The following is a 24615-nucleotide window of genomic DNA, read 5'->3' on the forward strand; positions in this document are numbered from 1 at the left end:
AAATTTTGCCTTTCAGGTAACCTTCCTGGCTGTATGTGCAAATAATAATAATGATAACAATAACAACAATAATAATAATAATAATAATAATGATAATAATAATAATAATAATAATGATAATAATAATAAGAAGAAGAAGACGAAGAAGAAAAGAATAATGCACAAATCACAACATAAAACCACAGTTAAATGTTTTATTTTATAAAGTTTTATTGTTATTGTTACATAAGTGTACAGAACACCAAAAGTACAGTACATTGCAAAGGCAGTAGTATTTACAAGGCAAGAGGCTACACCAACAGTTCCTGTGGAAGCTTTACAAATATGTAACTATCTCTTTTACTCTACATGCAACTCAAATTGTAAGTTCATAAAAATACAATCTTATGAGTTTGAGCAAAGCCCACATTGCACTATGTACAATTATTCAGTTAAAATAGTTTTCTGTATTTGTTCATAAACATTACTATTACACTTTATAGTACATAGAATTTGCAAGCTTGGCAGATTTAACAGATGAAACAAAATATTTGTTTTCTATAAATCTAGTCTGATAAAAGTATGTCTTTCTCTTGCAAATAATATAAATAATTTACCTAATTGCTAAAAGCTGCACAGTTAAAAGGTACAGTAAGATGTTTTGAGTAACAGATAACCCACACAGAAGAATGTAGGTTTGGGAGACATTACAGTAGATTTGCAGCATGTGAAAGTAGTTTATGTGAACAACTCATATAAATCAGTATCCATAATGCCATCTATGATGGTCGTCAGGTTTAAATTCACACACTCAAGCACCTACACACAATACACACAAACACACACCCACACAAAAGACCCAATACTTGAAACAAGTAATGAGGCCTCCCTTTTTCTTTACTAACAATTTTCATGTTTTCTAATGCTGTGATATTCAAATACATTCTTTCAGGATACAGTAAAGGTCTTCCTCTTCCATGAAGGATTGCACATTTTCCCTTGACAATTAAAACAAAATAACTGAAAGACAATCACTTAGCTTTGGTATGTCATTTGTTAAATGTGAAAGTTGTTGACCTCAGTAGTAAGTGGTCGCTTTGTGAACATTTCTATTATTAGTGCAATAAAAGCCTAACTTTCTTTAGAACGACAAAATCACTCATGTGTCTAGAAACAACAGTATTGCTGCACGTCTGAGGATCTGACTTTATGACATTCTGGTGTACTCTGAGCAAGAAGAGGAGGAGGTGTTTGGTCATTCCCAAGAGAGAGCTGAGTGCTTGTTAACCTCTGAGATGATAGCAGAAACCCCAGACAGGACCAGTGTCTAGGCATAACACATGGTACTGTGTAGGAATGAGTGTCAAACGCTGCCAGACCGTCATCAGAGGGTTGAGCCTGAAACCCTGGAGTCTGGGAGAAAAGCTGTGATGGCTCGGTAGCCCTGGGCTCGTCTGATCATGTCCCGTATCTCTCCATTAAGTTCCATCAGCTTCACAGAGATTTCTGTCAGGTCCTGCTTTGAGCCCACCAGAGCAAAAGTTCCTGTTTGACCCAGTGTTTGATGTCTGAAGTAGATATTCAGTAAGGTCTGGATCTCATCCTCGGAGTGGCTGCCAAAGATGTCATTAGGCCACATTGTTCTGCAGTGAACGAAAAAAGAAAATGTTATTCGTTTGATGTTTGGAGCTATTCACTGACATAAAAACTACCCATTTACATGGAAAGAAGCATTTTGCTTTTCTCACCTGCACTCACGAATGTAGCGGATGGCTGCTGGAAACTCGTTGTTCTTCAGACACTCGAGGATGGCTTGCACAGCAGCCTCAGAGGAGCTAAAGGTGGGCTCAGAGCAGGAACTCTCACGGGCGGCAATCTCATCATTTGTCACTGAGGCTGCTGCTACCCTCAGGTTGCTCTTCAACTCATTTAGCTCTCTGGACATATTTGTCAGCTAAAGGTTGAGAGGGATTAATATTATTAAAGACAGACATGGATTAGATGGTGGGTGTCATGGCTCCAAAAAGAGAACATGAGCAAATGCATGAGGTACCTACCTCGGGAATAGAGCTTATTGCATGGACCTGTTCAATCAGCTTACAATAGGACTGAAAAAGCAGCAACAGCTGAAAGTGGAGTTTGTAGAGTCTTTGACAGAGCTCCAGTTGCTGGAAATAAGAGAAAAGTGGTTGTTGGCAAAAGGGCTTTTCATTTTTATTACTTTATTATATCAGAGTTCTGCAGTTGGTGGATAATAAACACATCTAACTACTGTAAAACGACTTGTAAATTAATGTTAAACCTGCTACAGTTATACGGAAGTTACAGTGTGCTAAATTTTTGCTTTCAAAGATAGAAAAGACAATTTAAAACAACAAGGAGAAACAAGCTGTATCCAACTTACAGCCAGAGATTCCATTTGCTACAAAGCAAGCATGTTACAGGACAGAAAATAAGTGAGGAAAACAGAGATTTAAAAGAAGGACATGCAATTCCTCATTATGTCTATTTGAAAGTGAGTGAGAAGGATTAGCACAGGTACTTTTATTTGCATGCACAGAGGAGGAAAGGTAAGGTTTGATGTATGTGTAAATTTCAACTTAAAGGAGGACCAGTAGTCGCCATGAATTAATCAAAAAGGTTAAGTGAAACAAGCCAAGCAAATTAACAGTTTTGCCTGTTAATTGGAACAAATGCACTCACTTTAGTGGGAATCTCTTAGCTCTGAAGTACCAAGTTTTAACAGCAAAACTGCGAACATTTTGCTGTTTCCTGTCCTCAGTTATGAAGTGAGTGTATTGTTTACTGCTAGATTAAATGCAACTTAAGAGAACTTGCTCTCATGCCCAGCAGAGCTGAAAATGACCACAATGCACACTGGATATGAGGTAGTCAATGTGACGTGCGGCAACTCAAGGTTGTCAGAAACTTGACATTTATATAGTGTGAGAAAATTAGAGGCAACACTCACAGATCTACAGAATCACACAGTAATCGTAATGCAGAAAGTACAGTATGAAAGGTCAGTTGAAATCGCATCTTTAGTAATTTCTGTAATTTTTGTAAACAATTGTTCTCACAGAATCAACAACTATTTCCTCTTTGTTTGTAAACTGGTTGAATAGAAGACTCTAAACCAGTCTTTCAATGGATATGACATCGTGTCAGAGTTATTACTCAAACTCCTAAAAATGAAGGTTTTACCTTTTCTTCATGCTCCACTGGCTGACATGTTATCACCCTGCCCCCAGCACTCCTGGGAAAAGTGGCTTTACAGTTGCTCAACCACTGTGGGTAACAGAGACAAAACAATAGCAATGAAAACAACTCGGTGACAACATACAGGTGACATTCAGACTGGAAAGCACAATACTGAATCTCCTTACAGTGAGAGCTGCCTCCTTTTTGTTGTTGTAAGTATCAAGATACTCTTGAAGTTCCAACACGCTGAATTTCATTTTTTCCAGGAGTCCATAAGACATAATCTGTAAAAATGAAGTTTTGTTGTTGAATTGGTTCAGCTACGACTAATATGTCATACTTTCAAAGAAGCATTAGAAACTGGAGAATTTCATGCTGCTCACTGTGTTTGCATCAATAAATAGCGTTGGGCACTCTGAGCAGGATGTCAGCATCTGAGAAGACCTCAGAAACTTTGATCCTAATCCCCTCAGTCCGTCCCCAAGGTAACTCACAGCGTCACAGGTCAGGGAACAAAATTTGGTCTGAATACTCTGCAAAGCAAAAAAAAAAAAAAAAAAAAGGGTGGGTATGATGCTGTCAGAATCATTCCTACATCATTTAAAGTACATACATTCTGTCATTATTGTGGTTTTTTTTTCTGAAACTCTCCCCTGTCAGCTTTGGTCAGTGAAGTGAACAACATCTGGTTAATGAATCTCAGGAGGTTTTCAAGCTGAAAGCGTCTGCAGAGTGCTCTCTATTTGTAATGAATCTGACCTCTTCTGAAAGGAAGCCTCTTTCTCTAAATGTTCATCAGCCAGATATCTGATCCTGTGACCCGTACAGTTTAATTATTCAGTCTGACCAGCAACACTGTTAACATCATTTAGGAACAGGTTTGCTACAAGGCCATGCTGTGGTACCTGAAATAGTGAGGAAAACACATGAAAAGTGTAGACTGCACAGGATCCGTCTGAGTCAGACACAAGCTGGTTGATGTGACTCCGCCAGGCCTCCTCCGCATCATCACATACTGCCGGCTGGAAAGCTGCGAGAATGGCGGAGAAGAAGGGGGATGGTGGCGGGGAAGAACGGGACTCCAGCATGTCGTCTCTCTCCTCCTTGGCGAGGCTGAGTGGACGTAAAGCCGCGTTATTAGCAACTTCGGTGTAACTTTATAATCACTGAGAAAAGCTGTGAGCATGTACCTGGGTAAGCAGCAGTCTAGGTCCAGTTCTCCTTTGTAATCACTGTGAACCATGTCTATTGTCAAACTGTCACCACAGTGAAATTCAGGGGGCAGTTCGCTGATTGAGAGTGAGACCTCATCCTCGTGGACGTTGGTGTCTTCATCTTCTTGTGACACCTCATGCTAAAAGAAAGCAAGGGGGACACTTGCTTTTTAAATGTTTGGCAAAAAATGACTGAAGTCATGAACAAATACTGAGGCAGCATGCAGTAAAGGTTATTATTCACTGAAATTTGTTCCCTCTGTCACGCTTAATTATTAAACAGATAATTTTGTGGGTAAAATGCATACACTAACCTTGCCATGGGACCCTATGGACACTCCTTGTAGTGCTTTCTTTAATTTGGTAAATTTAGTGTGCATAAATTATGCCAAATCATTTGATTTGATTAAATACAATTTAATTCAGCCAGCATCGTGGCTCTCCACACTCAGATTTTTGGGACAGGCAATGTGTAAACCTTTCTTGTCCTCCCACATGCCAAGAGTTTTTAGTTGTTGCGTAGAGCCACCCACACGGAAGCAATAGGTATACACATTGCCTTAAACAGACAGACGCAGAAAGAGAGAGACTTTTTTTTTTTCTATGGCTGACTACAACCCCACTAACATCCCAGGACAATCCCTGGAAACAGTAAAGTAAAGACACAAACTAGCCCCTAGCCCAAGCATTACGGATTACCTACTTGCAGGTTTTAGGTCATTTGCCTTTAGCATGCAACCACTGAAATATTAAGAAAACACCTGCTCATGCTCTACTCTGAAGAGAGGAAATATAGAAAAAGTCACAAATAAGAAAAGTCATTTAGCATACACTGAACCCAAAGCACATATAAGAACCAAGTCATGTCATGAGAAAAGATGCAAAAGAACAGCTCCTATTTGGCAAAGTTAGTAAAGAACTCTAGTATTGAACTGCGATAGGCATTAGTAGTTCCCAGAATCTCAGACACTCTGAAGCCCTTATTCACCCGCTGCTTCGAGTCCTCTGGCAGCTGGACCTCGAAACTAGGATTTTTGGTGTTCAGAGGAGTTGAATCAGCTGAAGTTGAATCAAAAAAGGCAGAGGGAGACTCCATGTTACTGATCTCTGCTGTTGGAGAGAGGTTGACCATCTGGAAAGAGACAAAATTAAATTTGTTGGAATCCTCTCTTAATAGTACACGTGTCACTTTTAAATGAACACAAAAAAGACACTGGATTAAAAACCACTAATTCCACAATATTCCTGAACTGCCTGAAAGCACTGATAGTGGTAGAGTGGCTGACAAATCAGAGACAAGAGAGGAGCGGGATGACAGCTGCACGGACACCTGGGCTTTCCCTCGGCCACCACAGTTCCCTCCCAGCATTTTTTATTGCACCCCACAATTCATGATGTTGGGTTGAACAAACTGCAACCAGACAATTTTGCTATTTTTAGAGGTTTAAAAGTTTGGCTCTGAGGTGGCCACTAGAAGAAAAGCCATTAAAATCAAAAGGCCTTATCCCCTCGGCAGCAAGAATCTGCTCTGCAAATTGCATGGCAACCTGCATATCAGATTATGAAATATCTTGTGTGCAAAGTTGACAATAACCTGAGGGTGGCAAAAGAGCAAAGTTCATGAAAGGTCCAAGATGTAAATGTCTTTAGAAGATTACACCTCCCTATTAGATTTAAGTGATTTTGTTGACATTAATATTCATATTTATAATGATAGGTATATTTTTCCAATAGTACTGGGCTTCAGCAGCTAGGTTTTCCCTTCATTATGACTTCAAGTTATCGGCATACAAACAAACTGAACTTACCAGCTGTGAGTGGGAGAGAATCTGGCTGGCGGTGAGTGAATCTTCCTCAGATGACTCGTCTGAGTCTTCATGGGTGATCTTGCTGAGGCTGGGCATGCTGCTGGACAGCTGACTCTCCTCCAGGGGCTGAAGGTCACTTCGGTCCAGACTATCCATGGAGCGTCTTCGCACACCCCAGTTGAAGTTGTCCATAGTCTCTCCCTGCAACAGAGAATGGCCTTAAGTTACCAAGCACTGTGAAGTACAACACAACCTCTTCTCTAGCACGAACACATGCACACATACACATTCTGCACACACACATTCACACAACCATGCAGTGCAGGTTCAGGAAGGCAGCAGTCTCCGGGGGCTTTTCCCCTCAAAGCTAAGAATGGAGGGACTACGGGAGCGTGATGCAGTGTTATGAGCCCTTCAGTGGATCCTCACATAGAGACTTTACTAAAGCTATGACCACAGTAGCTGGACCAAATGCTGGAAGGAAAGTATAGGTTTGAGAACCCACTAACCCTGAGTCTGACTGACTGACGTTTCAATTGGACATGACTCTAGAGGTGTCAGCTAACAAGTGCTTAGCTTGATACCTACCGCTGAAGGAAAGCAAAGGCCTTGACTTTGGCCTTATTAGCTTCTTTTTCAAGTGGTGTCATTAACTTACAAAACTGAATGTCTGAGTGGCTCTTTTGATGACCACAGTAGTTGTTGGTTTTCTGAGTGAAATTGTGGCAGGCACAGTGAGAACAGCTGACACTGGTGTGCAAAGCCTGCAGCTTTACACAATGAGATAGATGTGTATGTCTTTAATTACTTCAGTGTTGATTTGATGAAACTGCAACCTGTTAGTGCGGTTTCAAAGCTAGAGTAAATAGGAAATACTTAAATTGAGCAAAAAGATGCACATAACATAACAATGCAACATAGGCGATGTTAAATTTGACCACTTAGAGACAGCAACAATGTTATTTCTGTAACAATGTGAAAAACAACGTGTACGTCATCAGCAATTTGGTCTCAGTGTAATTTGACAGAACTGATTTGAACAGTTGAGCGAGCACAGTGCAAACGTATACAGGAGAATTAGTATATGCATAACCTTTTTTTAGGATTGTATAAATAATGATTTTAGTGTGATGGGAATGCAAATAACTGAAACAGAACACACTGATGCTGACACCTATTCTGAAATGTACGATTGACACCCACATGTGTTTTTTGAAATCCCATCATGTTGGTCAGATTTGCAAAGAGACAAAAAGTTTGTATTAAGTAGAAAAAAAATAAATTCAATCAGCCAAATTACAGATGCTCAGTTTGTGTTGATGAAAACTGCACACAGACTACTACTATCGTCATCATGTGGAACTATGTTGGAAATGGGTGAAAATCAAGCTACTCATTTTGTGGGTCAAGTACTGTACACAAGCATAAAACCTATAAGCATATACAGTAATGGTATGTCACAGTGGTTGCTGTGAGTGAAATATTGTAACCAATATTTATGTTCTCTCAATAACCAGGTAAAACAATTAAATGCTTTTTAAATCATCGAGGATACAACATTTAAATCATCAATTATACATCAGACAAAAAAGCATGCATTTCACTGGTGACTATTATACTGTGAGTAAAATACTTATTAGTCCCATGTGATGTCTATGAGAAATATGCAACAAATATTGTGTTTCCAACACTTTTGAGTGAATATATCTCTTACAGTCCCTGAACACTGCAGAATCTATTTTGCAAATTACATGGCATGCACACACATTTGCTACTCAAACACTCATTAAAAAACACAGCAAGTAAAAATGTAACATGACTAAACTTACCTGTAACTCCTAGATAGCAGGGGCAGAAGAAAAATAGAAAAAAGAGACCCCATTACACACAGCAGGCAGACCTGAACCCACCACACTTCTTTAGAGGAAAATACTCTGACATCCTCTAAAGTCAGACATGTTTGACTTTCTGCTGTTGCCTCTGCTTTATGAGTTTGATCATCCAAGATGAGAGGAGGTGAGAAGGACGATAAAGACTATTCTTCACCATCGTTAAAACTCCTGAGGTGCTGAGACTCACCTCTCCATCCTCAAGCTCCACATCCAGGAAGTCAAAGTCTCTGAAGACTCTGAATTGCTGCTCTGAGGTGGTGTCGTCCATGTTGTCCGGTTCCCTGGTCCCATCATCGGAGGACACCAGGCTGGGCTGGTGCTCCATGAGGTCCAGCTCCCCACAACTAGAGAAGATCACCTATAGCGAGAAACAAAGAGACAAAAATTTAAAAAAAAAAGAGCTTACAGGTTATTTTTGAATGTTTATGAATGAGTGCTGCTAAAATGTGTTGTATCTTACCGAAGGATTTTTTGTGAGCCCCACTTCTTGCCCACACAGAGACAGTACATTCACCAGTTTTTCCCGTGTTCTTTTCTGTAGAGAAACAAAATTTGAATGTCACGATTCAGTTTCACTTGAACCACTTCACTGTTTTATGCCCCATTTACAACTGGTATTAACGTGATCTGTATCTGGATAATAGCTCCATGGGTCTCTGACCACCTCCAAAGGTGGTCTGGCTAATCTAATTGCAATCTGACCACACTGTGTTCTGCATGCATTTACACCTGTCATGGGTGTTTTTCCTTATCCAGATACAGAGCGCATTTCAATTCCAGTTGTAAATGTGGTAATAACATCTTAAATAGGCACCTTTGATGTAAAATTTGATGCCCTCATTAGATCATAACTAACCTTATGAGCGCAACTCTAGGAAGGAATGGGAAAAAGTGCTCACCTGTGAAGACTGAGGCCTCTTCCAGCTGACCGGCACCAGGACGTTGTTGGACGTGGATCCAGAGGAGGTAGAGGAGGTGCTGCGGGTCACTGCTGTGGTCCTGCTCTTCACATCTTGGCCCGGAGAGCGCTGAAGGTCATCGTAACGCCGGCCAATCACTGGTGTCTAACAGCACAGACACAAACAAACGGACACGTGCAGACAGAAACCCTGATGAGTCAAAGTGAGAGTGTGAAGAAGAGAAAGTTCCTCTCTGCTTAGTCAGTCCATGACACAGGCTCCAGGGCAGCTCCTGCTCTCTCTAGACTGTGACAGGTCCAGGATGAGCCAAAAGTGAAGTGATATTTTATCTGTGTTTCTATTCCACTTGGCTTTATGAATGGACGAAGCAATTGAGGAAAAATAAACTTCCATTTCCTCTGCTTTATCCCTCGGTCTAAAAATATCTGGATATTTTAAGATGTATCAGCGGTTTGTCCAGTGTATCTCAAGTTTAAATACACATGCTGCTGGCCGTCCACTAGAACTCACAGTCACATACAAAGGACGGCAGCAAAGAGCTGACATCATTTCCTGCCATTCATGAACAACACAAATAGGTCCCTGTTCAGTTCCCACACATGCACCACTCTGTCTGTATCTTTGACATCACTTTCAAGCTCTGCATGGCTAATTGTGTTTACCTTTCAAGCTTTCGAGCTAATCTCAAGAGGTTTGGTCAAGAAGAAATATCAGCATTAAGGAAGGGGAAGAAATGTTTCCTTTCCAAAAAGCTTTAAAAGAGTCCACACAGACCTCAACATTCACCACACCCTGGAAAATACAGGAAAAAATACAGGGGCAAACATACTAGCATTAAGCTGTCCTCATGCTGCAGGGACTTTCAAACGAAGAGCTCTCACATACAGCAAAAAGAAAGTCAGAGAAAAGAGTCTCTAACCTCAGATATGTCAAAGTGGAAATCCAGAGTTTTCCCAGGCAAGGCCTTGGAGGAGCGGTCCCACACTCGGCTGATGTCCTCGTAGGAGAGGTCACTCTGTGGGGCTGAAGGCTGCACCAAACTGGCCGATCGAGAAACCACCAGCTTCAGGATATTGAGTGCTTCTCTCCAATGGATAGTCTATACACAGCAGAGACATAGCAGTTCACTCATACATTCAGTAAAAAAAACAACACAACCACATGTTCAGAAAGAAACAAACTCAAACATCCTTCCATGTGTTTTAATGTGCTTCTATTTTTGGAGACAGAGGTGTTCTGGCAGATGCCTTACAGTAGGAAGCTGAAGGAGAGGAGGTTCAGAATGAGACTAAGCAGAGGCCTAGCCTGCAGCAGAGAGGCAGACTGTTTATAGTTTGGGTGTGTCTACAAATTTACTGCGCTGACACATGACAGCTTTTTTTCCTTTTTTTTTTCCCCATGAACACTTACAAAAGGAGTAGGAAGCACAAGACTCTTACTCAGACCATGATGCCTAAAGGTTTCCACTGATCACATCAGATCTAAAATCCAATTTTTTTTCACTTTCCATGTGCACTTACATGCTCTGTGAAAGTTACCACAAAAATATCTTAAAAATATAAACAGCCTTTTACTAAAAATCACTATTGGAAAAGGAGTACATATATATATAAACTACTGATCTGCAGCTGGACAGATGTTAACGTAACAAGGGTTAACGTTTTATCTTAACTCACCTGGACAAATTTCTCAATTGTCTTGAGCACCTCCATGTTGAAGGGTTTGGCTTGAATTCCACTTAGGTCCATGTGACTCAGGAGGCTGTAGATGATTTGCAAAAGGGTCTGCTGCATACTGGGGAGGCCTTTCTCCAGCAGCTGTTACAAAAGAATGAAATGCCATTCATTAGTTTAGCACCTTTTCAGAAGATGTAACATTAATAATTTAACGTACGACCCTTTTACTGCGGCTCAGCAAACATATAATCAGCTGATGTGGCTGCACAGACCTCTGCCATGTAGGTGACCAGGCTGAGGGTGATATCTGAGAAGGCTTCGTGAAGGTATCGACACACCACATTGACCCAAGAGAAGCAGTCTCGCGTGTAGGAGTGCGTTTTATACAGAGTCATGACATGAGCAAGGTTGGAGAGCTTGGCGTTCTTCTCCTCAAGGCATACCTACGCACAAAACGTGAATTAGCATAAGGCATACATATAATTATCAATGAGAGAAAGTGAGGATAGAAACGTGACTAGAACCAAACCTGGGCGATCCTCTCAGCAACATCTTGACAGAACGGTGTGGGGCCGTCAAAGTTCTGCACAAGATGTGGCAGCAGGCAGAGAACATTCAAGGGGAAACCTAATGGACGATATAGACAAATCAATTCAATATTACAATACATTTTGAAAAATCATTTTGTTATTTGTGTTAAATTACATGGATACACGGTTACAGCAATTTTAGTTTTTTTTGTGTTCTTTTCTGAAATTTAACAATACTGGCATAAAATAAATTACAGACACTTTAATCTAAGAATATCAACATTCATATTATTGGTCTTCAAAACGACATGTGTAGATCCCTGGAGCGTACCTATGGCTTGTGATGTGTCCACTACAGGCACTCGTGACACAGGCGTGAGTTGGCAGAAGAGCTGAAGCGTGAGGTCAGTGGTGGAGACGGAGGTGAAGCCTTTCAGCAGCTGCTGCTGGAGCCCAGTGAAGCTGCTCCATTTCAGCTGGCTCTGCAGTTTCTCCAGCTTCTCCCTGTTCTCCTGTTTGTCTAGTGACATGTGGCCCAGCAGCTTATTCAACAATCTCAAGGACATCTGGTACTCAAACTCAAAGTCTGACTCCATCAGGGACACCGCCACCCAGAAGATGGTGGCCAACAAGTTGCTTGGGTGGTTGATGTTGGTTGGGTCTGTGATGTTGTCTTTGGATGAGGACAAGCTGCGCGTCTTGGCTAACAACGCCTGCTGTTCACAGGCTTGGATGCGGTCCAGCGTAGCACTGCGGGGTGGATCAGACCACCTGTCCGCCTCTCCAAACTTCTTGGGGACAGAGGAGCTCCTCTGATGCCTGCTCCTCTCCTCTCTTCTGAGGTTGAGCTGCCCTGTGCTCTTCCTGTTGGACAGCAGCTTGAAACTGGTCAGGAAATCTGGAGATGAGGCTCTGAGATTAAACAAACAATAAATTAAAGTTACGACATGTTTTAACAAAAAATACCTTCTTTAAATATAAATGTACACAGAGGAGACACAAACCTCGTCAAGATAGCCATGAGGTCATTGTTCTTCAGGCATTCGGCCAAGTTATCCACCACAGATTCCAGTGTGAGTAAGACCTCCATCACATAGCCCTGAGAGAGAGAAGACACAGTTGCAGTTCGGATGATCTCCTTGTAGCCTCTTAATTAAACAGTAAGCATATAATTACTGGGAAAATAGCCTGAATACATCGCAGTGAACTATGTTGAGCATTAATCAAAAAATTAGGGGAAAAGATCTGATGACATCAGAAAGAGGTTGTGTTTTCAGCCCTGCTTGTCTTTCTACAATAATTTGATGGAATATTCCATGGTTCAGGGATCAGGGACTTGTATGATGATCTAGGATTTCTGCCATTAGATGATTATTAATTTTAATGCTGTGTTCCTGTGCTTGTAAGAGGGTCAAAAATCTGGGGCATCCAAGTAATTTCCTAAACAGCACTGACCTCATGTCCTACATCCTTAAAAACGAAACAGTAAATCAAAACATATACTGTTACTTAGGTGGTTTTTCAGCAAAATTGCTCAGTTTCACAACTCCTATTATAAATCGCACAGCTGGTGGGAATTCCACAGTGATAAAGATGCAAAGAAGAAATTTCTGTATCAACAATCCTGAAACATTTATTAATATGTAATACTCTCATATCCACATGCTCACACACACAGAACACTAACCTGCACTTCTTCTCCATGTTCACCGACGACTTCCACCAGCCTCGAGAGCAGGTCTGACACAGCGTGGGCGGAGATGGGCTGACGGAGCGCTCGAAACACCTGGAAGGAACGGCCGGCGTAGTGACGGGACGAACTGCACAAGGCCGTCTGCAGTGCCACGTCACTGAGCTGCTGCTCCAGGTGGAAATCTAACGAGGTCGGGGGGAGGAGTATTTATTTGAAATTAGAATATTGACTTGTAGAGGCAGGATTGTGCAGTATAATTCATTAGTAATTGCTGGTCGGGACACACTGGAGTGTTACCTGACTTGGACTCTTTGAACACAGACATCACGTGTCGCAGAAAGTTTGTCAGCTGGCCTGTACTTTTTGAAATTTGGTTCTTTGGTGAAATGTCTTCGTGGCACCATAGCGGTCCATGCGCTCTATAAAAAAACAATTTCTAAGTTACTAACAGCATATCGTCTCTGGAGATCTGCTATAATAAAGGTGGGTCATTTTGAATAACCTGCTACTGTGCCTCTGTTCAGCCTATTAAGTCTGTATTAGTCTGTATTTGAACTGGCAAAAGCATTTTAAACAAATAAAATCCTAAACTTTTCAATAGAGTTTGCAAGATGACAATTTTAACTGGAATTTACAATGTGTACAATTAATCATGGTAAATACCAGTTGCATCATAACTTTGGTTCCAATCCTTCTCTTCTAGGAATCTATTGCACTATGCATACAGCACCACTAGGTGGTAATCTAGATCAAGAAATATGAGGAAGTATATCAGCATATCAGAAAGCTATTTCTACCTGTTTTTTGCTGTGTAACACACATTTATTGTGTAAAACATTTTCTGGGTTGTTGTACATGCTGAAAATTATTCTATCAGGGGAACTATATATCAACATCAGTACCTTGTGGATAAAAACTCAATGATCTTGTTAGTCTTCTCGTCCATTTTATTGGAGGCCACAAGCTCCTCCACCTCCTGTGAGATCTCAGGCAGGTTGTTGCTGCTGCCCCCCAGGCTCAGACTGGACGATGTGGAGGAAGAACTCAGACCAGAGTCTGGTACAGGAGACGCCTGGCACTCTCGCAGGAAGTCGAAACCTCCTGAGCACAACAGAGGAACGGGTACGTGATCAGAAACAGGTCACAGTGGTTCATTTGGATGTTTGATTTCATTGCACTAACTGCAGCATGAGGCTGGAGATGGAAGTAAGTGTTAGTGTATGAAGAGAATATCCAGGCAGCAGCATGACCTGTGTTTCAACATGTTTGGAATTTGATTCCAATTAGCCTTATCTCCTGACAGCATGTATTTAATGTGGTGGAGCTGTCAAGTGCAACTATTAATTTGCTGCACACTTAATCTGTTTTTTGTTAATTTAACTGATACAAATATAATAATCATGGGAGTGAAGACCGAGAAGAAAGTGGGATGTTTTCTTTGGATCCTCACAGCAGTGTTATCATTGTGTGGTATCACTGTAAAAAAAAGTCTCTATTTTTAGCATACTAGTTCTATTCAAATGGCCAAATGGACAAAGCAAACTCTGGACATTTCACAATGTCTAGACATTTGCTAAACAAATTATCAGCGGGGGGAGGAGGGGAGTCAAACCAGCCTATCCGAGCCTGAGCAGATGGCCCCAATTTGGGCAAAAGGATAAAAATAGCCGAATGGAATGCTTTAATCAAGACCTTTGATGTCCTCTGTGCTCAGTATTGTTTTTGGCACAGTGTCCAATTTTTTCCTCCCCAGATAAGAATAAGAAAGAATAAGATAAGAAACTTATCTATCCTCTGAAAGGAATGTTAGCCATTCCCTCCTGATGTTCAAGTTTATCTTAGCCAGAAAGAAGAGCTCAAGAAGTGTCAAATGCCAAGCTGCTCTGACAACTGGATCCAGGTCTACACCAACCTTTTAGTAAAACCTGAATACATCTGTAGTTGAGAAAACTCACACAGGCGAGTATTACTTCAGGCCTTTATTTTTACCTGAGGGTAAATAGTCCGGCTGAAGGCTTGGCTTGCAGGTGAGGGTCTTGGTGCTGTTGATCTCGCGTGTCTGCAGTAAGACTGAGGCGATGGCCTGGAAATTGTTGTTACAGGACAAAGCGATGAGCAGGTGGAGGAGGAGACGTTTGCTGTGCTCAAACACCTCTGGACGGTTGTGATCCATTCCTGGAGAAAGGAACAGACCAGTTAATAACTCAAAGACAAGGTGTAGCTTGTTATGGAAAGAACAAGAGTTTCTTTTCAAGTTCACCTCTCCTGGTTTCACAGCATTGATCTCAGAGCCTAGAAAGAATGAAACTATCTGGTATCAGCCGCTCGAAACTGATGGAAAGATTTCTGCCAGAAGAGCAACTTTAGCTGAAATCTCCATTTCCTACATCAAATACAAAGGTGATGCATCTATCATATTGGGCTCATAATACTCAGGTCAGCCATGAGATTTAGACATTACATCAAACATATAAATATCATGTAATTAAACAGATGAATTTTACAGGGATGATTATAGTGTGAACTCACCCAAGAACAAGGCATGCAGCAGTAAGGGCAGGTGCATGGCCCAGTCCTCTCTCACACTGTGATCCACCACCATCTCTGTCATGAAGATGACTGCTATATTACACCTATAACAAACAAAAACATACACTGTAAGACCTCTCAGTTAAATGTAAGAGATTTGAAAATAGATTTAAATGTAATTTAATCCATAAAAACATGACCTTCTGGTGCACAGTATCGAAATGAAAAATCTGCTTTTATGTGCAAACTGTAGCAGGTTATTAAAGATCAAAGATCAGTTTTATTGCTAATCTCAATCCATAGACAGTCTTTAAGAGTGACTAGCAGCAGTTTTGACTTTACACTTTCAGCTGGACTCTGAGTCAGAATGAGAATGAGCACATTTTGCATGCAGTGGTCGAACCTGTGCAGCGGTCCTCTGGGAGTGATGGTCTCTGGCAAAAAGTCCACCAGTGGAGCCCAGCATCCTCCATTCGGAGGCATGGGCAGAGGATGGGGCTGGTTGGTCTCAATAACAACCATCAGCCAATCAGCAAATGGGGGCAGTGGTTCACCTAAATGGTTACAGAACAATATAATGTTTGACTTTATTCCACCTGAGACCTGAGTTTGTAGACTTTCTCTTGGTGGACATTGGTGGCATGTGGGCAAAAACAGACGGAAGATGCATTTAAATACTACTCACAGCATAACTTCATAGAAGAGGACTTTAATTTTGAAGCGTTGTTGGCAAAAGGGTATGTCAGGGTGCTTTTCATTGTCGGATTATTCTTACACACATTAGTCTACATGACTAATTCAGCCTGAGAGGGTGTAACAAACCTGTTTTTGGGTCACTGGCAGCAGTGCAGAGGCCCTGGGCTCCACTACTTTTATTTCAGTGCCAGTTCTCACAGAAGCCTTTTAAGAGCCCCAGGCTGCTCTGCATTGCTCATGCATTATCAATGACATCATGCTGGTCACCATCTTACCCTCCAACCCAGCCTGTATATTGCACCAGACCATGACAACATCATTATTTCATAGGGTGTCTGGTGCTGAAAAAACACTTACCCTTATCATCATCATAAGATCCTCCTGAGCTGTTGCTGTAGCGTGATTCCAAACGGTTGTGTGCTCGCATTATGTGGCTAAGCCTGAGGTCAGAAAAAAAAATCATCATGATGAGTCTCACTAATACTGTAATCAATCAAATGACAAACTTTAAGACCTCATTGCCAACTGTACCTCTCCTCACTCTCCTTCTTGGTGTCATCTGTGTCAGGAAAGCTCTCCTGACACGCAACCACTGTGTTGCTGCTCGATGTGGTGCCTAGGAATAAACCAAAAAAAGAGATAAAGATATGTTGAGATATGTTTTACAGTGTGTTCAAGTAAAGTCTTCTGAGCATAATCTTTAACACCAACACTGCGTCACATTCACCACTGGGATCTGTCCAGACCAAACACAGTTTTCTATGATTGGCCACTAAGTGCTTCCTCTGGAGCAGTTGGGATTTCCTGGTTAGATGATTTTTCCCATTTAAAAAAAATACAAATGTTACTTGGAGTTCATTCTGTTCATTCAGTGAGATACACTGTAGTTAAAAGATGCACCTGAAGCTGCAGTGGAGGCCTTGCTTGTGGCAGTGAAGCGATAGAAAGGAGGGCTGTCACAGTGCTGGACCACGGGGTTGACTGGATCTGTTTGTTGTAACTCAAAGATCAACTCCTCCATGGTTTGGATGGTGTTGTTCCGGCACAGGTAGATCACCACCTTCTTGATCTGAACAAACATATCAAAGAATATCTGTGAAAAACTGAAAAAAAAACCCAAAGTAGCTACATAACATTTTCCATCTGGCCTAAATGATATACTGTATCTTACATATGGTAGGAGAGTGGTGTCACTGCTGACACCACATAAGCTGATGAGAAACTGTAGTGTCGTTCTCAAATTGTTGCTCCACTTCTCATTGCTGACTAAAGCATGCCAGGCGTTTTCCATCTCTGGTCCTGGGAGGTCGTCTCCATACTGACCATAGGTATTAGTAAAAGAATATAGCATCACATTAGTTGCACCGACCTTAGATTACCAATGCCCTCTTTCAGTACATATCCCCAACTTGACTTTACCTTAGCAGTCATGAACATGAGGTTATTGAGAACCATAGATGTCGCCTGCAGGGAGCCCCAGCCTGTGCCCCTCAGTTGGTGCAATGAGCCTGAGCTGGTCGTCCGGATAGAAGCGTCATAATCTGAGGTGCATGGTGTGAAGACCGGGAGCAGCAGGCCACTATCCACCAGCTCGATGTTACCGAGCCAGGGGAGGAGGTAGGTCAGCATGATCTGCCTCCCGTTGGGATGAGTGGTGGGGAACCTCTGGCTAACCTCTGGAAAGAGGCAGAATAACATCAGTATGCACTGTGGTGTTTATATTCTCCACAGATATTAAACACATGCTGTATACTCAGTTTCACCATAATAGCCGGTTTAATCCTGATCTGCATATGAATTCAACTTAAAGTGGCGGAGTTAAGCTCTTGGTGTTTCTGTGGTCAGTGGGAGTGTCCATAGATACATGAGTGTCTGGGAGAGAAAGGCTTCTTTGGAAGAGGAGGAAGCAGTATTTAGTGGGAAACCATGAGAAGATGACAAGCCTGCGAGAGTATTACAGCAGCCTTAAATACCATGGCTAAGCCTTCTGTAACCACACACACACAGCACACATATGAAACAAACAGCAACCTGAGAATAGAGGAAGCGTGAGTTCAGGGTACATCCTCGCCAACTGGCTGGACAACTGAGGCAGGGAGACACTGTATAGAGGTGGCAGTGGACCATGGGTGCCGTAGAGGATATTGTTTGGCTTCTGCTCTGCAATCCTCTTAGAGTATACAAACAACTTAGCTTCAAGAATCTGTTAAAAGACAGAATAGAAATGTGTCACTGAGACTGTAAGCACATAAAACTACACAGCAGCATAAAAAAATATTGTGGTTATGTTTCTCACCTGCATTAGCTGCATTGAAATCTCATAGATGTCTCTGTTGGTGTCTGATGCCTTGAAGAGCACCAGATTCAGCAGTGTAACTATATCACTCTGGTAGTTTCTGCTAATAAAGAAAGACAGAGAAAATAATAACTACGAGATAATGTTCCAGCATTAAGAAATCAATGCTGAGTGTTCCACATAATGCTTGGGTTAATGCTTCTGAGATGAAGCAAGAGGGAAAGGCCAACTTCAGACGAACAGTGAGCCCTCTAAGAGGATTAGCTGAGGTGACACTTTGAAGCCTAAGCTATTTTATCTGCCGTTTCCTCAGTTCGATAAGAAATCTGGGTGATCCAAAAAATACATTATCTCACCTAATTAGGTAAATCGTTACTTAACTGCACCTCATTTGACGTTTGACTAAAAATAAGAGGGTACAATGCAAACGAAAAGCAATGGAAACACAAAGAGTGTGGGCCTTAACTGTTTGAACAGATGACGGAGAGATTGTGAGATTTTGTACCTGCTGCCACAGACTGTAGCGATGGCTTTGAAGCAGCCTGAGGCGAGCTGGTAGGAGCCTGTGTAGCAGCGATCAACAGCCCAGTTGAATAGATTGACCTGGTCGGCATTGAGCTCCAGGAGCAGGATGACGACTTCACAGCCAAGCTGATGGACCTGAGCCAGGAGCAGATACCAGCACAGACTCTCTTGAGTTTCACATCTTTTTTTTTCTTTGAAGGATCCTCTGTGTTCCTTACTTCACATTATTGATTATCTGATGCAACATCTATTTCGAAAGATTCAGGGATTCAGTGTAAAATGATTCCAGCAGTTCTGCTTCTTTCATATAAAAAAGATGATAAATTACATTTTCTTGGCTCCCTGCCCAGGTAATGCTACTCCTCGAGCCATGTAATGAAAACATGACTGCTCAAAGTTCTTCTGGGGTAAAACGTGTAAAATAAACACGCAGGTGTTTTATCCTGTATCATAGTAAACAGGAATTAAGACAATATCAGACAAATTTATTTTTAAACAAAACTCCCCTTCACTACTTGCCAGCACTCCTGCAAAATAATGGCCAGCACCTGGCGAGGTCTAGAGTTGGGCTTTTACAAAGCAGGCTTCAGCAAGCTTTTGGAGGGGCTTTCTGGGTCGGCTCTTTGTTTAAATGCATCACGGTGATAAAGTTTTGGCTACATACCCGCTGATCCTGGCAGGCAAGTATATTATCCAGCCACTTATAGAGGTATCCGTCTGGAGAGAGGCCAACGTTATCAAACACAGGCCCACAGCACAGCACAGCAGACATGGCCTGGAAGAACAAACATCAGTCAACAATACTCACATGTTAAAGGTGCCATATTGTATAAAGTGAGATTTCCATGTCTATTTGGATTATGAAACAGGTCTATTGTACATTAATACGGTGAAAGTACCAAAGCGCTCAGTCCACAGAGAAATACACACAGCCTGTACTTAGAAACTGAGCCCAGCCCACCCAAACACGCCAGAATCTTTCCCTGAAATCCACAATGTTTTTATTCAATCACTCAGAAAACAGTCAGCCAATCACCGACCTGTTGTTGTTGTCAAAACTTCAAATAAATCACAGTAAATGTGTACGTGTTTTAACACCCACTTTTTGCCTTTGTCTTACAAAGTCACTGCTCCACCCCAAGACAGATTTGATGGGTCATTGCAAAATAGTGACACAGGTCTTGGTGATATTCAGGTCTTGTTACTATTATGACAAGTGGGATGCCTGATGTGAAAATGTATTGTTGGTGTGCTGAGTATTTTCTGAGCTCGCTCACTCGCTCACTCGCTCACTCATACACTTGTATTTGTCTTGTGGGTGGAGAAGAGATGGGATGGGATGAGCTTTTCTAGTGCATTGTCACATTGTGATCCATGAGGCCTGTTTCACAGAAGTGATTTGCAAACACTGCTTATATGCAAATAGTAAAAGGTGGCAACATCCTGTTTCACAAATGATTGTTTGCTTGCAAATTGCAGATACATCTTTATGAGTCCTACAGGGCCCTCATATTCATACATGTTTGTGGACATATTGAGAACATTCAATTTGCAGCTTTTACACAGAATAATCAGGCTTGATTGACTAAGAAAAAGGGTTACAGCAGAATAACAAAGTATGCCATACTCTGCATCAATTTTCACATCTACATGTAGACACTCACTTTGACAGTCAACAACATTAGACTCAGGTAAGTGAGTTATAGAGGGTAATAATAACATTTGTAAGAGTGTGTGGAGGTCAATAGATTTCTTTAAGTATCTTCACCTTTAGGGCACAGTATTGATATCTTGTGATCTGGTGATTCCTGTCACTGTAGCGGTCCAGAGGGGTGAACATGATGCTGAAAGGGCCGGCCCACTGACTGAAGAGGATGAAGAGGTGATGTCGTAGGCTCTGCTGTGGAAACAGGAAGCGCCTGTGGTGCACTAGGGAGGGAGATAAGTAAGGCTGTTAAAGAGGTTCACTCATTGAGAGAGTGAGGAGTCAGCAAAAACATTCAAGTATCTTAAAGCTAATTTTCTGACATGATAATAAGGTGTTGATGCCCCTTGACAGATCATGAGTCATTCACTGAGGACTTGTGAATGCTTGGCAACCCGTGAGTCATCACCTGTCCTTGTCTGCTCTGTCTTTAAGCTGCACTATTTTTGGATCTACTCCCCTTGGGCTTTGTCCAAATCAAGATCAATGTCAAGAGTCTTGTGCTCTGTGCAAACTCCAGCCAAATGGAAGCCTATTATATAATTCACAATCCACAAATGGAAGAAAAGGACATATACAATTTATAATCTTTATTCTGTAACCTATCAATCTGACCTGCAGAGCACTATCAGTGACTGGTCTGACAAGGAAAGACTCTACAATTCAGCTAGTTGAAGGAATCTTTTCTAAGTACCTGGTACACACTGGATGAGGTTAGCCACCATGGCGCTGAAGTGAGCTCGGATGTCTTTGAGGATCTCGGCATCTTTGTCATTCTCAGCTTCCAGCACCATCCGGGTTAGATCCACATACTCCAGGAACAGAGCGCCCAGGGCAAGGGTGTCACGTTCCAGGGCTCCATTTGTACTGAGGGATCACAAAGAAACCAGGGCGACACCAAAAAAAAGAGGTATGTAACAATAATACTTTAACTATGAAGGTCTTACATCATAATGTGGCAAAAAGTCAATGTTATGAATCCTGGTGACACTTCTTTGTTGGTGAGTATCCACAGAGTGTGATTCTGTCCTATGTTGTGCTGTAATGTGTCAACTTGTGCCACACTGACCTGTCACTGATGACACCCGCATCAGCCAGCAGCTCAAAGATCCGCAGCAGCTGAAGTCTCAGCAGGTCTCGCCGCTCACGCCGCTTCTTGTTCTGCAAAAAGACATTAAGATCAGTCCTTACTGGTGCTGGTGATAATATTATCAAACATTATCCACTGACTAAGATTTTCTGATACACGCCAGCTCTCCTTTTGCATACTGTAATACAAATATGATCAACCAACCTCAGGCCTTCTTTCTAACGCCTCCTTCATCAGGGGATGTAACTCCTCCACAAGCTCCCTTTGTGCAGACAGTGAAAAGATAAACAGCTCTTCACTCGGTGAAATGTTAAATATTCATCAAACAACTGGAGCAAACATTCAGTTAAGTTGACAAAATTAAACTGCAGTCGAGCTATTGTTATATTTTCAAGGAAAAGAGATTTGAGCTAAAAAAACAACTAATTTCTAGGAAGCAATTTAGATGCAGCTGTAAATGGCAACAGTGCACCACTCAACTGTAATCCTCTGTTCATCTCCACTTTATATCCACACAAATACAGGTCAACATGGACTTTAATTATGGAGAAAATAATGGACTGTGCTCTAACGTCCATTTCACTGGTTCTGTCTCATTAAAAGAGACAAAAACAAAACTGTAGCTTAAATCAGTGGCCAAAAACGTCTGACACTAAGCTACTGCATTATCCATTTTTAATGTTAATCATAAAAATCATCACTTTTAAGAGGACAGTTTGTATTGAAAGTGGTTTGTTACACAGTAAAAGTGCTTCAGAGTAGAACATCTAAGCCACCGTCTCTGATATACCTGAATACAAGGGAATTGGTGCGACCAAAGCCCAGAACTAATGACTCTGTCAGCTCAATGCTCTCTGCCCTCATCAGTGGAACCAACTGCTTCAGAAGCCAAGCCACAGATGGGCTCCCGATAACCTGAAACAAACAAACACCGACGGTTCTGTCACACAAATGAATCCCTCACGCTGCTCGAACAACACTAATTACACAGGGCTACGCTGACGTTAAGTGTCTGTGCAGTTAAGAATATATTGGCTTCCTGCTCCATTCACGCAAAGATAGCTGCCGTGTAATTTGATGTTTTGAGTTTGAATGTCAACAAGCTCTGCATGAACACCTGATCCTGGAGAGACAAAGCACTGGGGGAATTAATAAGGCCAGAAGACAGCGAGGCGGCTACCTTGTTATCGTAGCTGACACCGCTGTCAGGCGTGGTGGACGCGATCTCAGGTGTCGATGCTCTCAGATGACCCGGGCTCATGATACTGGGCTTGGCCACCCCAAAGCAAAGGATCAGGTAGTTTCTCCACAGAGTTACGTAACTGTCCCCACTGCCAGAGGTGCTGGTCTTCTTTGCATACACTGGGTTACTGGTGAATCATTCAAAAATATTATTAGATCCTTATATTTATCAAAGCTGTTTTTAACAGGAAATCTCGAGGAGGGGTTTTTAAATGCAATGGGGAACTGTTATGAGGTGGCTATGTTAAAAACAGGAACACTAAATAGGGATGTAAAGAAAATAGAGAATAGATGTGTCTTGTGGTCCCTTCTGAACTCACTGCAGTGTTTGAGGAGACTTACTTTGGGTCTACCAGGGGCATGAGCATCTGCATGCGAGTGAAGGCGTAGGGCCAGGCATAACTGAGAGCTGTGGGGCAGTGCTTGGGCAGGTTGTCCTGTCGGAGGAGGCTGTATACACACAGCACCCAGGGGTCCTTCACTGACTGGGCAAAGATCCACACGTGTGAGGGGCTCCTAATGTCATAATGACTGTTGACGAGGAGTGCGTTCCACTCCACTAGCCACTGAAGATCCACATGGTGGCCAGCTGGCAGTGCGGCCTGCAAACAAACAAGTGGCACGGCAGGGGCAAAGGTCAGGGGTCATGACTGAATTAGGTATCTAATTAGAGACATGTCTTTCATCTGCTTATTCCACCTTTGCTTAAGAATAATGCATCATTAAGGGAAATCCCACGTTAGATATATTTAGAAACACAATTCGATAATGCAGATGAGGACATTCAATGTATTATCCCTTTCTCAATAAAATCTGTACTCTCAGCATCATGCTTGACAATTATATAAACAAGAGTCAAAAGTACAACAGCTGCTCAGTTCCAGCTGTTCATTCAGTTTTTACATGTTAGATAACTAAAAAAGGATTTGCTGTTTTCTAAATCAGATTGTACTTGTGGTTAAATTGTTCAGTGACACCCGAACATGTCTTCCTGAAAGTGAAATTTCAGGAGCTGCCGCAACTCATGAGCATCTCATTTTTCTGTGTGGAAGGCAAGTCACATGAATTTTACACAGTGTGGATACACTGCAAGAAAAGTCTAAGTAAAAGTAAAACAGAAGCAAATAAACTGCAAACACCTGTTGATTGAGAGTGTGCGTTTCGGTTGGAGCTGAGCCACACAAACAACTTACTGTGTCAGAGACTGCAACGTTGACAAAACTTTCCAGGATTACAGGGCTGAGCTGATCCATAATCTCTATCATTGGTTTATCATCATCCTGCAGTCGACAAAAATAAAATCACTATCTGTAGACCTCAAAAAACCAATTCTCTGCTGTTTTCTGTTGCCTAAGTTTTTCTCTCTGTCGCTTTACCTCAGTCTGTCCGATGGTCATAAAGAGACTTCGTATCTCTTTGAGGATGGCGATGGCGAGTCTGCGGGTGCTCAGCTGACAGGAGCAGAGCAGCACAAGCGCCAGTCCCTCCATGGCGTGCAGAACAGTGGAGTGAGGACCTCGCTCTGGAGGTATCTTCAGACTTGAGCTGGTCTGCAGCAGCTGTCACATAAACATCAAAATAAAACAAAAGCTGATTTCATGTTTGACGGCTTAGTACAA

The 24615-nt window shown here is 41.9% G+C and overlaps 1 protein-coding gene across 8 annotated transcripts in view; it reads right to left on the bottom strand.

The window, feature by feature from the left end:
* Positions 1-180: 180 nt before the first annotated feature.
* The window catches only part of frya (furry homolog a (Drosophila)), a 50398-nt gene continuing 25963 nt past the window's right edge, over positions 181-24615 (bottom strand). For 4 of the 8 annotated variants that reach the window (XM_071496111.1, XM_071496105.1, XM_071496108.1 and 1 more), the window contains exons 19-62: positions 24373-24555; positions 24190-24276; positions 23339-23598; positions 22935-23124; positions 22545-22669; positions 21959-22016; positions 21734-21825; positions 21359-21531; positions 20728-20888; positions 19624-19734; positions 18940-19094; positions 18435-18537; positions 18170-18341; positions 17558-17814; positions 17310-17456; positions 17039-17207; positions 16670-16754; positions 16496-16578; positions 15846-15996; positions 15443-15546; positions 14903-15088; positions 13816-14014; positions 13211-13332; positions 12908-13095; positions 12225-12319; positions 11552-12132; positions 11220-11317; positions 10963-11133; positions 10691-10831; positions 9934-10113; positions 8994-9158; positions 8555-8629; positions 8282-8452; positions 6203-6403; positions 5383-5526; positions 4371-4534; positions 4086-4293; positions 3564-3713; positions 3366-3464; positions 3184-3267; positions 2384-2401; positions 2037-2147; positions 1728-1933; positions 181-1622 (exon numbers count right to left, since the gene is read on the bottom strand). In XM_071496111.1, the coding sequence (XP_071352212.1) occupies positions 1364-1622; positions 1728-1933; positions 2037-2147; positions 2384-2401; positions 3184-3267; positions 3366-3464; positions 3564-3713; positions 4086-4293; positions 4371-4534; positions 5383-5526; positions 6203-6403; positions 8282-8452; positions 8555-8629; positions 8994-9158; positions 9934-10113; positions 10691-10831; positions 10963-11133; positions 11220-11317; positions 11552-12132; positions 12225-12319; positions 12908-13095; positions 13211-13332; positions 13816-14014; positions 14903-15088; positions 15443-15546; positions 15846-15996; positions 16496-16578; positions 16670-16754; positions 17039-17207; positions 17310-17456; positions 17558-17814; positions 18170-18341; positions 18435-18537; positions 18940-19094; positions 19624-19734; positions 20728-20888; positions 21359-21531; positions 21734-21825; positions 21959-22016; positions 22545-22669; positions 22935-23124; positions 23339-23598; positions 24190-24276; positions 24373-24555 (6882 nt within the window). In that variant the 3' untranslated portion in view covers positions 181-1363. The remainder of the gene's footprint in view (positions 1623-1727; positions 1934-2036; positions 2148-2383; positions 2402-3183; positions 3268-3365; positions 3465-3563; positions 3714-4085; positions 4294-4370; positions 4535-5382; positions 5527-6202; positions 6404-8281; positions 8453-8554; positions 8630-8993; positions 9159-9933; positions 10114-10690; positions 10832-10962; positions 11134-11219; positions 11318-11551; positions 12133-12224; positions 12320-12907; positions 13096-13210; positions 13333-13815; positions 14015-14902; positions 15089-15442; positions 15547-15845; positions 15997-16495; positions 16579-16669; positions 16755-17038; positions 17208-17309; positions 17457-17557; positions 17815-18169; positions 18342-18434; positions 18538-18939; positions 19095-19623; positions 19735-20727; positions 20889-21358; positions 21532-21733; positions 21826-21958; positions 22017-22544; positions 22670-22934; positions 23125-23338; positions 23599-24189; positions 24277-24372; positions 24556-24615) is intronic. The other 4 variants (XM_071496107.1, XM_071496113.1, XM_071496109.1 and 1 more) reach the window with 3 other exon arrangements.

This window comes from Trachinotus anak, unplaced genomic scaffold (assembly GCF_046630095.1).
Source record: "Trachinotus anak isolate AG129_WGS33_773 ecotype Australia unplaced genomic scaffold, CSIRO_AGI_Tana_v1 ptg000014l, whole genome shotgun sequence".
NCBI classification, from domain to species: Eukaryota; Metazoa; Chordata; class Actinopteri; order Carangiformes; family Carangidae; genus Trachinotus; species Trachinotus anak.